This window comes from Eubalaena glacialis, chromosome 1, assembly GCF_028564815.1.
Source record: "Eubalaena glacialis isolate mEubGla1 chromosome 1, mEubGla1.1.hap2.+ XY, whole genome shotgun sequence".
Classification (NCBI taxonomy): domain Eukaryota; kingdom Metazoa; phylum Chordata; class Mammalia; order Artiodactyla; family Balaenidae; genus Eubalaena; species Eubalaena glacialis.
Window position 1 is genome coordinate 207774583 of NC_083716.1, and position 13249 is coordinate 207787831.

A 13249-nucleotide genomic window follows, 5' to 3' on the forward strand; every position below is an offset into this window, starting at 1 on the left:
TTCAAAATAATATGGAATTGATTTGTCTTTCACATATTTGCTTTAACAGTGACAAAATCGAGCCTCTATGTTCTCTTTTGAAAGTTGTAATCCACTGAAAGCATCAATGTTAAAAAGAAAATCAGCTGTGATTTTGAAATTCTAGGAAAAGTAAATTTTCAGAAAGTGCCATTTGTAGTTTCTAACCTATGGCAAAGAGTCACATACGATCAATTTTTTATGTGCTTCTAATACATCTCTGTAGAAATCACTTCAACATGTCCTTCCTTTTGAGGGTTTCTGGTTTCTTGTTTTGTTTTGATTCCTCAGATCCTCTGCGTGTATGTGTCTTGTTTTTCTTTCCCTCTCTTTGTGTTGGTTGTTTTGTGTCATTCTGTGCTTCTTTCTCTCTCTCCCCCTCTCCCGCCTCCCTGCAAGCTCCTTCACCAGTATACGTGATTTCTTTTTGTATTCCTGTTAGCTTGATAGATACTAATATTATTAACTGAGAGTTCCTTTTTTTTTTTAAACATCTTTATTGAAGTATAATTGCTTTACAATGGTGTGTTAGCTTCTGCTTTATAACAAAGTAAATCAGTTATACATATACATATGTTCCCATATCTCTTCCCTCTTGCATCTCCCTCCCTCCCACCCTCCCTATCCCACCCCTCTAGGTGGTCACAAAGCACCGAGCTGATCTCCCTGTGCTATGCGGCTGCTTCCCACTAGCTGTCTATTTTACATTTGGTAGTGTATATATGTCCATGACACTCTCTCACCCTGTCACATCTCACCCCTCCCCCTCCCCATATCCTCAAGTCCATTCTCTAGTGGGTCTGTGTCTTTATTCCCATCTTGCCACTAGGTTCTTCATGACCTTTTTTTTTTTTTTTCCCTTAGATTCCATATATATGTGTTAGCATACTGTATTTCTTTTTCTCTTTCTGACTTACTTCAGTCTGTATGACAGACTCTAACTCCATCCACCTCATTACAAATACCTCCATTTCATTTCTTTTTATGGCTGAGTAATATTCCATTGTATATATGTGCCACATCTTCTTTATCCATTCATCCGATGATGGACACCTAGGTTGCTTCCATGTCCTGGCTATTGTAAACAGAGCTGCAATGAATATTTTGGTACATGACTCTTTCTGAATTATGGTTTTCTCAGGGTATATGCCCAGTAGTGGGATTGCTGGGTCGTATGGTAGTTCTATTTTTAGTTTTTTAAGGAACCTCCATACTGTTCTCCATAGTGGCTGTATCAATTTACATTCCCACCAACAGTGCAAGAGTGTTCCCTTTTCTCCACACCCTCTCCAGCATTTATTGTTTCTAGATTTTTTTGATGATGGCCATTCTGACCGGTGTGAGATGATACCTCATTGTAGTTTTGATTTGCATTTCTCTAATGATTAACGATGTTGAGCATTCTTTCATGTGTCTGTTGGCAATCTGTATATCTTCTTTGGAGAAATGTCTATTTAGGTCTTCTGCCCATTTTTGGATTGGGTTGTTCGTTTTTTTGTTATTGAGCTGCATGAGCTGCTTGTAAATCTTGGAGATTAATCCTTTGTCCGTTGCTTCATTTGCAAATATTTTCTCCCATTCTGAGGGTTGTCTTTTGGTCTTGTTTATGGTTTCCTTTGCTGTGCAAAAGCTTTTAAGTTTCATTAGGTCCCATTTGTTTATTTGTGTTTTTATTTCCATTTCTCTAGGAGCTGGGGCAAAAAGGATCTTGCTGTGATTTATGTCATAGAGTGTTCTGCCTATGTTTTCCTCTAAGAGTTTGATAGTGTCTGGCCTTACATTTAGGTCTTTAATCCATTTTCAGTTTATTTTTGTGTATGGTGTCAGGGAGTGTTCTAATTTCATACTTTTACATGTACCTGTCCAATTTTCCCAGCACCACTTATTGAAGAGGCTGTCTTTTCTCCACTGTATATGCTTGCCTCCTTTATCAAAGATAAGGTGACCATATGTGCGTGGGCTTATCTCTGGGCTTTCTATCCTGTTCCATTGATCTATATTTCTGTTTTTGTGCCAGTACCAAACTGTCTTGATTACTGTAGCTTTGTAATATAGTCTGAAGTCAGGGAACCTGATTCCTCCAGCTCCATTTTTCGTTCTCAAGATTGCTTTGGCTATTCGGGGTCTTTTGTGTTTCCATACAAATTGTGAAATTTTTTGTTCTAGTTCTGTGAAAAATGCCAGTGGTAGTTTGATAGGGATTGCATTGAATCTGCAGATTGCTTTGGGTAGCAGAGTCATTTTCACAATGTTGATTCTTCCAATCCAAGAACATGGTATATCTCTCCATCTATTTGTATCATCTTTAATTTCTTTCATCAGTGTCCTATAATTTTCTGCATACAGGTCTTTTGTCTCCTTAGGTAGGTTTATTCCTAGATATTTTATTCTTTTTGTTGCAATGGTAAACGGGAGTGTTTTCTTAATTTCACTTTCAGATTTTTCATCATTAGTATACAGGAATGCAAGAGATTTCTGTGCATTAATTTTGTATCCTGCTACTTTACCAAATTCATTGATTAGCTCTAGTAGTTTTCTGGTAGCATCTTTTGGATTCTCTATGTATAGTATCATGTCATCTGCAAACAGTGACAGCTTTACTTCTTCTTTTCCAATTTAGATTCCTTTTATTTCTTTTTCTTTTCTGATTGCTGTGGCTAACACTTCCAAAACTATGTTGAATAATAGTGGTGAGAGTGGACAACCTTGTCTTGTTCCTGATCTTAGTGGAAATGGTTTCAGTTTTTCACCATTGAGGACAATGTTGGCTGTGGGTTTGTCATATACGGCCTTTATTATGTTGAGGAAAGTTCCCTCTATGCCTACTTTCTTCAGGACTTTTATCATAAATGGGTGTTGAATTTTGTCGAAAGCTTTCTCTGCATCTATTGAGATGATCATATGGTTTTTCTCCTTCAATTTGTTAATATGATGTATCATGTTGATTGATTTGCGTATATTGAAGAATCCTTGCATTCCTGGAATAAACCCCACTTGATCATGGTGTATAATCCTTTTAATGTGCTGTTGGATTCTGTTTGCTAGTATTTTGTTGAGGATTTTTGCATCTATGTTCATCAGTGATATTGGCCTGTAGTTTTCTTTCTTTGTGACATCTTTGTCTGGTTTTGGTATCAGGGTGATGGTGGCCTCGTAGAATGAGTTGGGGAGTGTTCCTCCCTCTGCAATATTTTGGAAGAGTTTGAGAAGGATAGGTGTTAACTCTTCTCTAAATGTTTGATAGAATTCGCCTGTGAAGCCATCTGGTCCTGGGCTTTTGTGTGTTGGAAGATTTTTAATCACAGTTTCAATTTCAGTGCTTGTGATTGGTCTGTTCATATTTTCTATTTCTTCCTGGTTCAGTCTTGGCAGGTTGTGCATTTCTAAGAATCTGTCCATTTCTTCCAGGTTGTCCATTTTATTGGCATAGAGTTGCTTGTAGTAATCTCTCATGATCGTTTGTATTTCTGCAGTGTCAGTGGTTACTTCTCCTTTTTCATTTCTAATTCTATTAATTTGAGTCTTCTCCCTTTTTCTCTTGATGAGTCTGGCTAATGGTTTATCAATTTTGTTTATCTTCTCAAAGAACCAGCTTTTAGTTTCATTGATTTTTGCTATTGTTTCCTTCATTTCTTTTTCATTTATTTCTGATCTGATCTTTATGATTTCTTTCCTTCTGCTAGCTTTGGGGTTTTTTTTGTTCTTCTTTCTCTAACTGTTTTAGGTGCAAGGTTAGGTTGTTTATTCGAGATGTTTCCTGTTTCTTGATGTAGGCTTGTATTGCTATAAACTTCCCTCTTAGAACTGCTTTTGCTGCATCCCATAGGTTGTGGATCGTCGTGTCTCCATTGTCATTTGTTTCTAGGTATTTTTTGATTTCCCCTTTGATTTCTTCAGTGATCACTTCATTATTAAGTAGCGTATTGTGTAGCCTCCATGTGTTTGTATTTTTTACAGATCTTTCCCTGTAATTGATATCTAGTCTCATAGCGTTGTGGTCGGAAAAGATACTTGATACGATTTCAATTTTTTAAAATTTACCAAGGCTTGATTTGTGACCCAAGATATGATCTATCCTGGAGAATGTTCCATGAGCACTTGAGAAAAATGTGTATTCTGTTGTTTTTGGGTGGAATGTCCTATAAATATCAATTAAGTCCATCTTGTTTAATGTATCATTTAAAGCTTGTGTTTCCTTATTGATTTTCATTTTGGATGATCTGTCCATTGGTGAAAGTGGGGTGTTGAAGTCCCCTACTATGATTGTGTTACTGTCGATTTCCCCTTTTATGGCTGTTAGTATTTGCCTTATGTATTGAGGTGCTCCTATGTTGGGTGCATAAATATTTACAATTGTTATACCTTCCTCTTGGATCGATCCCTTGATCATTATATAGTGTCCTTCTTTGTCTCTTGTAATAGTCTTTATTTTAAGGTCTATTTTGTCTGATATGAGAATTGCTACTCCAGCTTTCTTTTGATTTCCATTTGCATGGAATATCTTTTTCCATCCCCTCACTTTCAGTCTGTATGTGTCTCTAGGTCTGAAGTGGGTCTCTTGTAGACAGCATATATATGGGTCTTGTTTTTGTATCCATTCAGCCAGTCTGTGTCTTTTGGTGGGAGCATTTAATCCATTTACATTTAAGGTAATTATCGATATGTATGTTCCTATTCCCATTTTCTTAAAAATGTTTTGGGTTTGTTATTGTAGGTGTTTTCCTTCTCTTGTGTTTCTTGCCTAGAGAAGTTCCTTTAGCATTTGTTGTAAAGCTGGTTTGGTGGTGCTGAACTCTCTCAGCTTTTGCTTGTCTGTAAAGGTTTTAATTTCTCCATCAAATCTGAATGAGATCCTTGCTGGGTAGAGTAATCTTGGTTGTAGGTTTTTCTCCTTCATCACTTTAAGTATATCCTGCCACTCCCTTCTGGCTTGCAGAGTTTCTGCTGAAAGATCAGCTGTTAACCTTATGGGGATGCCCTTGTGTGTTATTTGTTGTTTTTCCCTTGCTGCTTTTAATATGTTTTCTTTATATTTAATTTTTGATAGTTTGATTAATATGTGTCTTGGTGTGTTTCTCCTTGGATTTATCCTGTATGGGACTCTCTGTGCTTCCAGGACTTGATTAACTATTTCCTTTCCCATATTAGGGAAGTTTTCAACTATAATCTCTTCAAATATTTTCTCAGTCCCTTTCTTTTTCTCTTCTTCTTCTGGGACCCCTATAATTCGAATGTTGGTGCATTTAATGTTGTCCCAGAGGTCTCTGAGACTGTCCTCAGTTCTTTTCATTCTTTTTTCTTTATTCTGCTCTGCAGTAGTTATTTCCACCATTTTATCTTCCAGGTCACTTATCCGTTCTTCTGCCTCAGTTATTCTGCTATTGATCCCATCTAGAGTATTTTTAATTTCATTTATTGTGCTTTTCATCGTTGCTTGGTTCCTCTTTAGTTCTTCTACGTCCTTGTTAAATGTTTCTTGCATTTTGTCTATTCTATTTCCAAGATTTTGGATCATCCTTACTATCATTATTCTGAATTCTTTTTCAGGTAGACTACCTATTTCCTCTTCATTTGTTAGGTCTGGTGTGTTTTGACCCTGCTCCTTCATCTGCTGTGTGTTTTTCTGTCTTCTCATTTTGCTTATCTTACTGTGTTTGGGGTCTCCTTTTCACAGGCTGCAGGTTCGTAGTTCCCGTTGTTTTTGGTATCTGTCCCCAGTGGCTAAGGTTGGTTCAGTGGGTTGTGTAGGTTTCCTGGTGGAGGGAACTAGTGCCTGTGTTCTGGTGGATGAGGCTGGATGTTGTCTTTCTGGTGGGCTCGTCCACGTCTGGTGGTGTGTTTTGGGGTGTCTGTGGCCTTATTATGATTTTAGGCAGCCTCTCTGTTAATGGATGGGGCTGTGTTCCTGTCTTGCTAGTTGTTTGGCATAGGGTGTCCAGCACTGTAGCTTGCTGGTCGTTGAGTGAAGCTGGGTCTTGATGTTGAGATGGAGATCTCTGAGAGATTTTCGCCGTTTGGTATTATGTGGAGCTGGGAGGTCTCTTGTGGACCAGTGCCCTGAAGTTGGCTCTCCCACCTCAGAGGCACAGCCCTGATGCCTGGCTGGAGCACCAAGAGCCTTTCATCCACACGGCTCAGAATAAAAGGGAGAAAAAATGGAAAGAAAGAAAGAAAGAGGATAAAATAAAATAAAATAAAGCAATTATAATAAAAAATAAGAAAAAAAATTATTAAGAATAAATTTATTAAGAAAAAAATTTTTTTTAATTTTTAAAAATAGATTTATTAATTTTTTATACTAAAAATAAGAAAAAAATTATTAAGAAAAAATTTATTAAGAAAAAAATTTTTTAATTTTTTAAAATAAAAAATATGAAAAAACTTATTAAAAATTTTTTTTTAATTTTTTAAAATAGAAAATAAGGAAAAAATTATTAAGAAAACATTTATTAGGGGAAAAAAAATTTTTTTAAGTAAAAAAAAAAAAAAAAAAAAAAAACGGACGGACCTAACCCTAGGACTAACGGTGAGAGCAAAGCTATACAGACAAAATCTCACCCAGAAGCATACACATATACACTCACAAAAAAAGGAAAAGGGGAAAAGTTAATATATCCTGCTCCCAAAGTCCACCTCCTAAATTTGGGATGATTCATTGTCTATTCAGGTATTCAACAGATGCAGGCACATCAAGTTGTTTGTGGTGCTTTAATCCGCTGCTTCTGAGGCTGCTGGGAGAGATTTCCCTTTCTCTTCTTTGTTCGTACAGCTCCCGGGGTTCAGCTTTGGATTTGGACCCGCCTCTGCATGTAGGTCGCCTGAGGGCGTCTTTTGGGAGGTCTGACGTCTTCTGCCAGCGTTCAGTGGGTGTTCTGTAGGAGCAGTTCCACGTGTAGATGTATTTCTCATGTATCTGTTGGAAGGAAGGTGATCTCCGCGTCTTACTCTTCCGCCATCTTGCCCCTCCCTCTCCGAGAGTTCCTTTTTATATAAGTAAAATATTTTCATTATAGCTAAACTAAAAAATTCAGATAAGTGAAAAAAAAGTTTTTATATCCTGCCACCCGACATAACCAACATTAATGGTTTGTTGTATAGCCCTAGAGACTTTAAAAAATGTTTGTGTGGGTATGTGTGTGGTGTCCAATTTAAAAATACTGGACATCAAAATCTCAGTGAAACTTAATGATTCATTACAACAGTGTTTTTGTAGGAAAATAAGATTCATCTTATATAGTTTCTATTCTTTTATATGTTATAGCATGTCATGTTTTATAATTATTATAAATTATAAGTTTATAAGGAAATTTGAGTCTATACTGAATGGACTTCTTTTTTATTATGAACTTGCATATTACCTATGTCAAATGTCCCTTGATTTCTGAGTGGGGACATCCTTTCAGTAGGAAACAAGACCAAAGCATCATCACAAATGGATTAATTACCTAAGTCTCATTTTCATGATAGCCATATGTTAATTTTATACTATAGAAATGAGACTATGTTGCCAAACATAACCAAGTGTTGCTTATTCATAGCAAGTTGGGAACCACAGTTTATTACACCTAAGTTATAATGGAAGAACACCTAAGTAAATCTCTGGGAAATATATATCATTCTTATATATAAAAAAAGAAATATTTTTAATAATAAAGTATAAAAATGTTCACTTTTTTTTTCACTTTTCTTCTCAAGTAATAAGTACAGGTTTTGTTTTCTACTCCCCCTCTTTATTATTTCCTATTAATTTACATCTGTTTGTTAGCCAAAAAGCCTAAATTAAATATATGGCTAGAGTGAATGTTTCTGTGATCCCAGATTTTCCACTTTATTAATGGACAATTTTGTTTTTAATTTCCTAGATACCATTACAGCCATGTTAGACTGCAGAGATAGGCCTGTTCTTCAGGCTATTTTTCTTAACAGTAATTGCTTTGAACATCTCATACGACTGCTACAGAACTGCAAGGTATTTTTCTATTATTACTGTTATTGTTGTCTTTGATTTTAAGAAGCTGTTATTTTGTTTATGTTTTGATTCTATTTTGAGCATATTATAACTATAACTAAATTTTTTTTATTGTGGTAAAATACACGTAACGTAAAATTTACCATCTTAATCATTTTTAAGTATACAGTTCAGTGGTATTAAATACATTCACGTTGTTGTTGCAACCATTTCCACCATCCATCCCCCATAACTCTTCATCTTGTAAAACTAAAACTCTATATCCATTAAACAACTCTACATTCTCCTCTCCCTTCAGCCCTTGGCAACTACTATTCTTGCTGTCTCTGTGATTTTGACTACTCTAAGTACCTCGTATAGGTGGAATTATACAGTGTTTGATTTTTTGTGACTGGCTTATTTCATTCAGCATAATATCCTCAAGATTCATCCATGTTGTAGCATATTGCAGAATTTCCTTTCTTTTTAAGACTGAATAGTATCTCATTGTATGTATACATATGTATATACCACATTTTGTTTATTCATTCATCTGTTGATGGACTCTTGTGTTGATTCTACCTTTTGGCTATCGTGGATAATGTTGCTATGAACATGAGTATACAGATATCTCTTCAAGACCCTACTTTAAATTCTTTTTGGTATATATCCAGAAGTGGGTTTGCTGGATCATATAGTAATTAAATTTTTAATTTTTTGAGGAACCACCTTACTGTTTTCCATAGTAGCTGCACCATTTTACATTGCCACCAACAGTGCACAAAGGTTCCAGTTTCTCCACATTCTTATCAACACTTGTTTTCTTCTTCTTCTTCTTCTCCTTCTCGTCCTTCTCCTTCTTCTTCTTCCTCCTCCTCCTCTTCCTCTTCCCCTTCCTCTTCTCCCTCTTCCTCCTCCTCCTCTTCTCCTTCTTCCTCCTCCTCCTCTTCTCCTTCTTCCTCCTCCTCCTCTTCTTCCTCTTCTTTTTTTTTGATAATAGCCATCTCAGTGGGTGTGAGGTGGTATCTCATTGTAGTTTGATTTGCTTTTCTCTAATGATTAGTGATGCTGAGCATCTTTTCATGTGCTTACTGGCCATTTGTATATCATCTTTAGAGAAATGTCTGTTCAAGTCCTTGGTGCATTTTTTAATTGGGTTTTTAGCTTTTTTGTTGTTAAGTTTCAAAGTCTTTTTTGTTATGCATTGTTAAAATTTAGTATGAGCATTTGATGGCATATGTTTTTGCACTTTTGTTTCATTTAAGATTATTTCATTAGCATTTTCATGCGTTAGGATTTTAATATTTACATCTTATTATATTGAGTGGATGTACCATAGCTTACTTAACTATTCCCTATTGGTAAATTCTTAATTTGTTTCCAATTTTGTTTGTGATTACATGACTCTTTAAAGTTTCATAGAACAGAATTCTATTTCTAGTACAATTATTAGATCAAAGGGCATAAATTTTTTCAAGTAGGGAACATTGTGTGAAAACTTATGAATAAGTGGAAAATGTAGAAAAATAGAAAAATAAAAATACTATTAAGGTTCTTGATGTATACTTCCAATTTCCTTATTTGTAAAAGTTTTTACTAATTTACACTTGTAGCAGATTTGTGTATAAGTACATAATAACTAATATCTCTGATTATTATATGTTTCCATAAATTTCAAGATGGCACCAGAAACCTTCTTGAGAAGCCTTTGAAAGTAAAACTACTTCAAAGAGCTTTTACCTTTCTATTTGAAGTATTCCTTTCATGAATTCCTTGTTGAAAAATACTGGGGGTCCCTTCTGATTCTGTGAGAATATTCCAGAATAAGAATTTTAACGTCAGCTCCTTGAATTTTTCCACTCTGTTAGGAGGGGTATCGTTGAAAACATTTATGTCACTATATTGCTTAACTTATAGTAAAATTGTGAAGAATAGCATAAAATAGGAAATAATATATTGATAAAGTAAGTCATAATGAATATTTATGAAGTCAACAAAAGCACCAAATTATCACTGTAGAGTCAAGATCTCTCTGTCCACCTTTTAAAAATCATTCTTGGGAAAGAAATCCTAGGGAGGTGAAAGCAGCATAAGAGAAATGTTTATAAAACCTTCTGTTTGTTGTAAAAATGCAGCGTGGCTTTATCAGTTATAGAGACAACTTCAGTGATAAAGGCAAATCTCACATGTGTAGAGAACCTGCCAGTCACACATTATGGAAGGATAAATCACTAGGATAAAATAGTTTCTACTAAAATTTTTTGAATGCATTTATACAGTATATGAAACTGAGACATAGTTAAAAATCTCTATCATATCATGGTCAACAGTATCTTTTTTAAAAATACAAAACTGTTTGACATAGCTGTCATGATGGTGAGCTAATATTTACTTTTTCTTCTATGTTATAAGCCAAAGTTTCTTATCATTTAGATCTAGAAACTTGCTGATAGTCATACCATTTCAAAATTTAATTATCTGTTACCATTTATCACATTTTGTTTTGAAACAGGAAATGGTAGAGAAGAAACCCATTTCAGAGGAGAAAGCTAGGCTTTGGGACCTGAACCTTCTCTCCTGGCAGTAGTCTTTATTTGTGGGATATTCTAGTCAGACTCCCTGTAGATTCCTCACTAAACTTTAGACTTATTAAGTTTTTTTTTTTTTTTTTTAACATCTTTATTGGAGTATAATAGCTTTACTATGGTGTGTTAGTTTCTGCTTTATAACAAAGTGAATCAGTTGTACATATACATGTGTCCCCATATCTCTTCCCTCTTGCATGTCCCTCCCTCCCACCCTCCCTATCCCACCCCTCTAGGTGGTCACAAAGCACCGAGCTGATCTCCCTGTGCTATGCAGCTGCTTCCCACTAGCTATCTATTTTACGTTTGGTAGTGTATGTATGTCCATGCCACTCTCTCACTTTGTCCCAGCTTACCCTTCCACCTCCCCATATCCTCAAGTCCATTCTCTAGTAGGTCTGTGTCTTTATTCCCGTCTTGCCCTTAGGTTCTTCATGACCTTCTTTTTTTTTTTTTTTTTTTTTTTTTTAAGATTCCATATATATGTGTTAGCATACGGTATTTGTTTTTCTCTTTCTGACTTACTTCACTCTGAATGACAGTCTCTAGGTCCATCCACCTCACTACAGATAACTCAGTTTTGTTCCTTTTTATGGCTGAGTAATACTCCATTGTATATATGTGCCACATCTAGACTCATTAAGTTTTAAAAACAAGGGGGGGCCTTCCATGGTGGCACAGTGGTTAAGAATCTGCCTGCCAATGCAGGGGACACGGGTTCGACCCCTGGTCCGGGAAGATCCCACATGCACAGAGCAGCTAAGCCCATGCGCCACAATTACTGAAACCCACATGCCCAGAGCCCGTGCACCACAACGAAGAGTAGCCTCTGCTCGCTGCAACCAGAGAAAAGCCTGCGCGCAGCAACGAAGACCCAACGCAGCCAAAAATAAAATAAATTAAATAAATAAACTTACTAAAAAAATACAATAAATTAGTTAAGGTGATTTAATAAAAAAAATTAAAAAATAATAAAAACAAGGGGGAACCTTTGAAATAAACTGCCCAACTCTTTTATTATAGAAATGAGGAAATGTGTCCTAAGAGATTAAGTGATTAGCCCAGGGTTTAACACTAATATATGATGGAGGTAGGATTTCTTACCCAGGTATTCTGACCCTAAGTTCATTATTATATGTAGTTTTGTAACTGTATTACTGGTACTTAAGGTCACTGTTTAGTCAATAGAAAAAATGTTTTCTGTGCATTAAATATAAGAGAATTATAGGTTTTATTGACTGTATATACAAACATATTTGATGGAGATAGGTGATATGATTTATGAATATATAAAAATGTTTGGCGTCTTGTGAAAACTTAAGTTCCCAGATGTGTTATAGAATGCTACAGATGTCTATGATTGATTTCTGTTTAAATTGTTATTTGTTAATAAGGAATGAATCATTTACTCTTTTATATAGTAGTGCAGAATCAAGACAATTCCTCATTTAAATATTCAGACCCATTGGAAGCATTATCAACTAATGCTTAAAGTGTCATAAACAATTTATGAATTACACAGAAAGCTTTAGGCTGACTGTTGCAGTTTCTATGCCTTCTTTTTGCATGAGATTCACCAACCAGTTTAAGTACACATTAATTTCCTTGAATATTTGTGTAAAGACTTCTGGGCTTGTCAAAATGAGTTTCATCATACTATAACATATTTAAAATACAGTTCCATGGAATCATGTATTTAACTTTTATGATAGGTATGATGAACTTTAAATATTTAAGAATTATTTTGTTTTACTATATTGAATTTTGAAAGGGGGATATGCTTTGAGTTAATGTAAGTTTTTTTTAAGCTGTTCAAAAATATTTGAATTAATATGAAGAAAATAACAGCAAATTTCTAGTAGCAAAGAGTAGAATTCAAAACCATTACATTGACTTTAGCACTTTGCTAGTTGAAATCATTTTTTCAGAAATATATTGTAAATATATAAAGTTCCATTTGAGGACTTAAGTCATAAGATTCTGGAAAGCTTTTGATATTGTGGTGTCGCTCATCTTCTTTGATTTGTTTTCTTTAATTTCTTCTCTTTCTTCTCCACATCTACTCCTTAAAATCAACTACAACAAATTTATCATCATGACAGTCTTAGTAAGAATGAGAATTTATGAAAGGAGCAACCAAGGGATACTTTATGGAAAAGAGTGTTAGGAGTGAATAGACAAAATGGTGTAGTTGAAAGCCTGACTTTGGGAATCATACCTGTCTGGATTTATACACATTGTCTTAGCGACCTGGAGCAAGTTTCTTTTCATTTTTTTAAAAATAGGTATTTATTTAACTTCTAGAACAATATACAATCAGTATAGAGATTTTGGAGGAAAAAAGAAGCATAAAAATATTTTTTTGCAAAGCATATGTATATTTTAAATGTTGCAAAATATACATAATATTTCCGTATATATTTTTAATGTGGATGTATTTTCCTTTACAAAATTGGAATACTACTGAATATTTTTTTATTCTGCTTTTAATTGTGTTATATCATGAGTCTTTCCATATGCCATCATATATTTTTCAGAAGATTGCTTTTAATGACTACAAGTATTTCAACCCAGCAGTTCTCAAAGTATGGGATCCCCAAGATCATTTTAGGGAATCTGCAAAGTCTAATCTTAACAAAATTTCTTTTTGAAGTTAATTTTCTTCTTAAACTGTAACCAAAACAACATTATAAAAGTC

General features: G+C 34.9%; 1 protein-coding gene across 1 annotated transcript in view; it reads left to right on the forward strand.

Moving 5' to 3' along the window:
• Positions 1-13249, forward strand: part of NBEAL1 (neurobeachin like 1) — a 173657-nt gene that overhangs the window by 55108 nt on the left and 105300 nt on the right. Inside the window, exon 10 of the mRNA XM_061186681.1 lies at positions 7881-7987. Within this exon, the coding sequence (XP_061042664.1) occupies positions 7881-7987 (107 nt within the window). The remainder of the gene's footprint in view (positions 1-7880; positions 7988-13249) is intronic.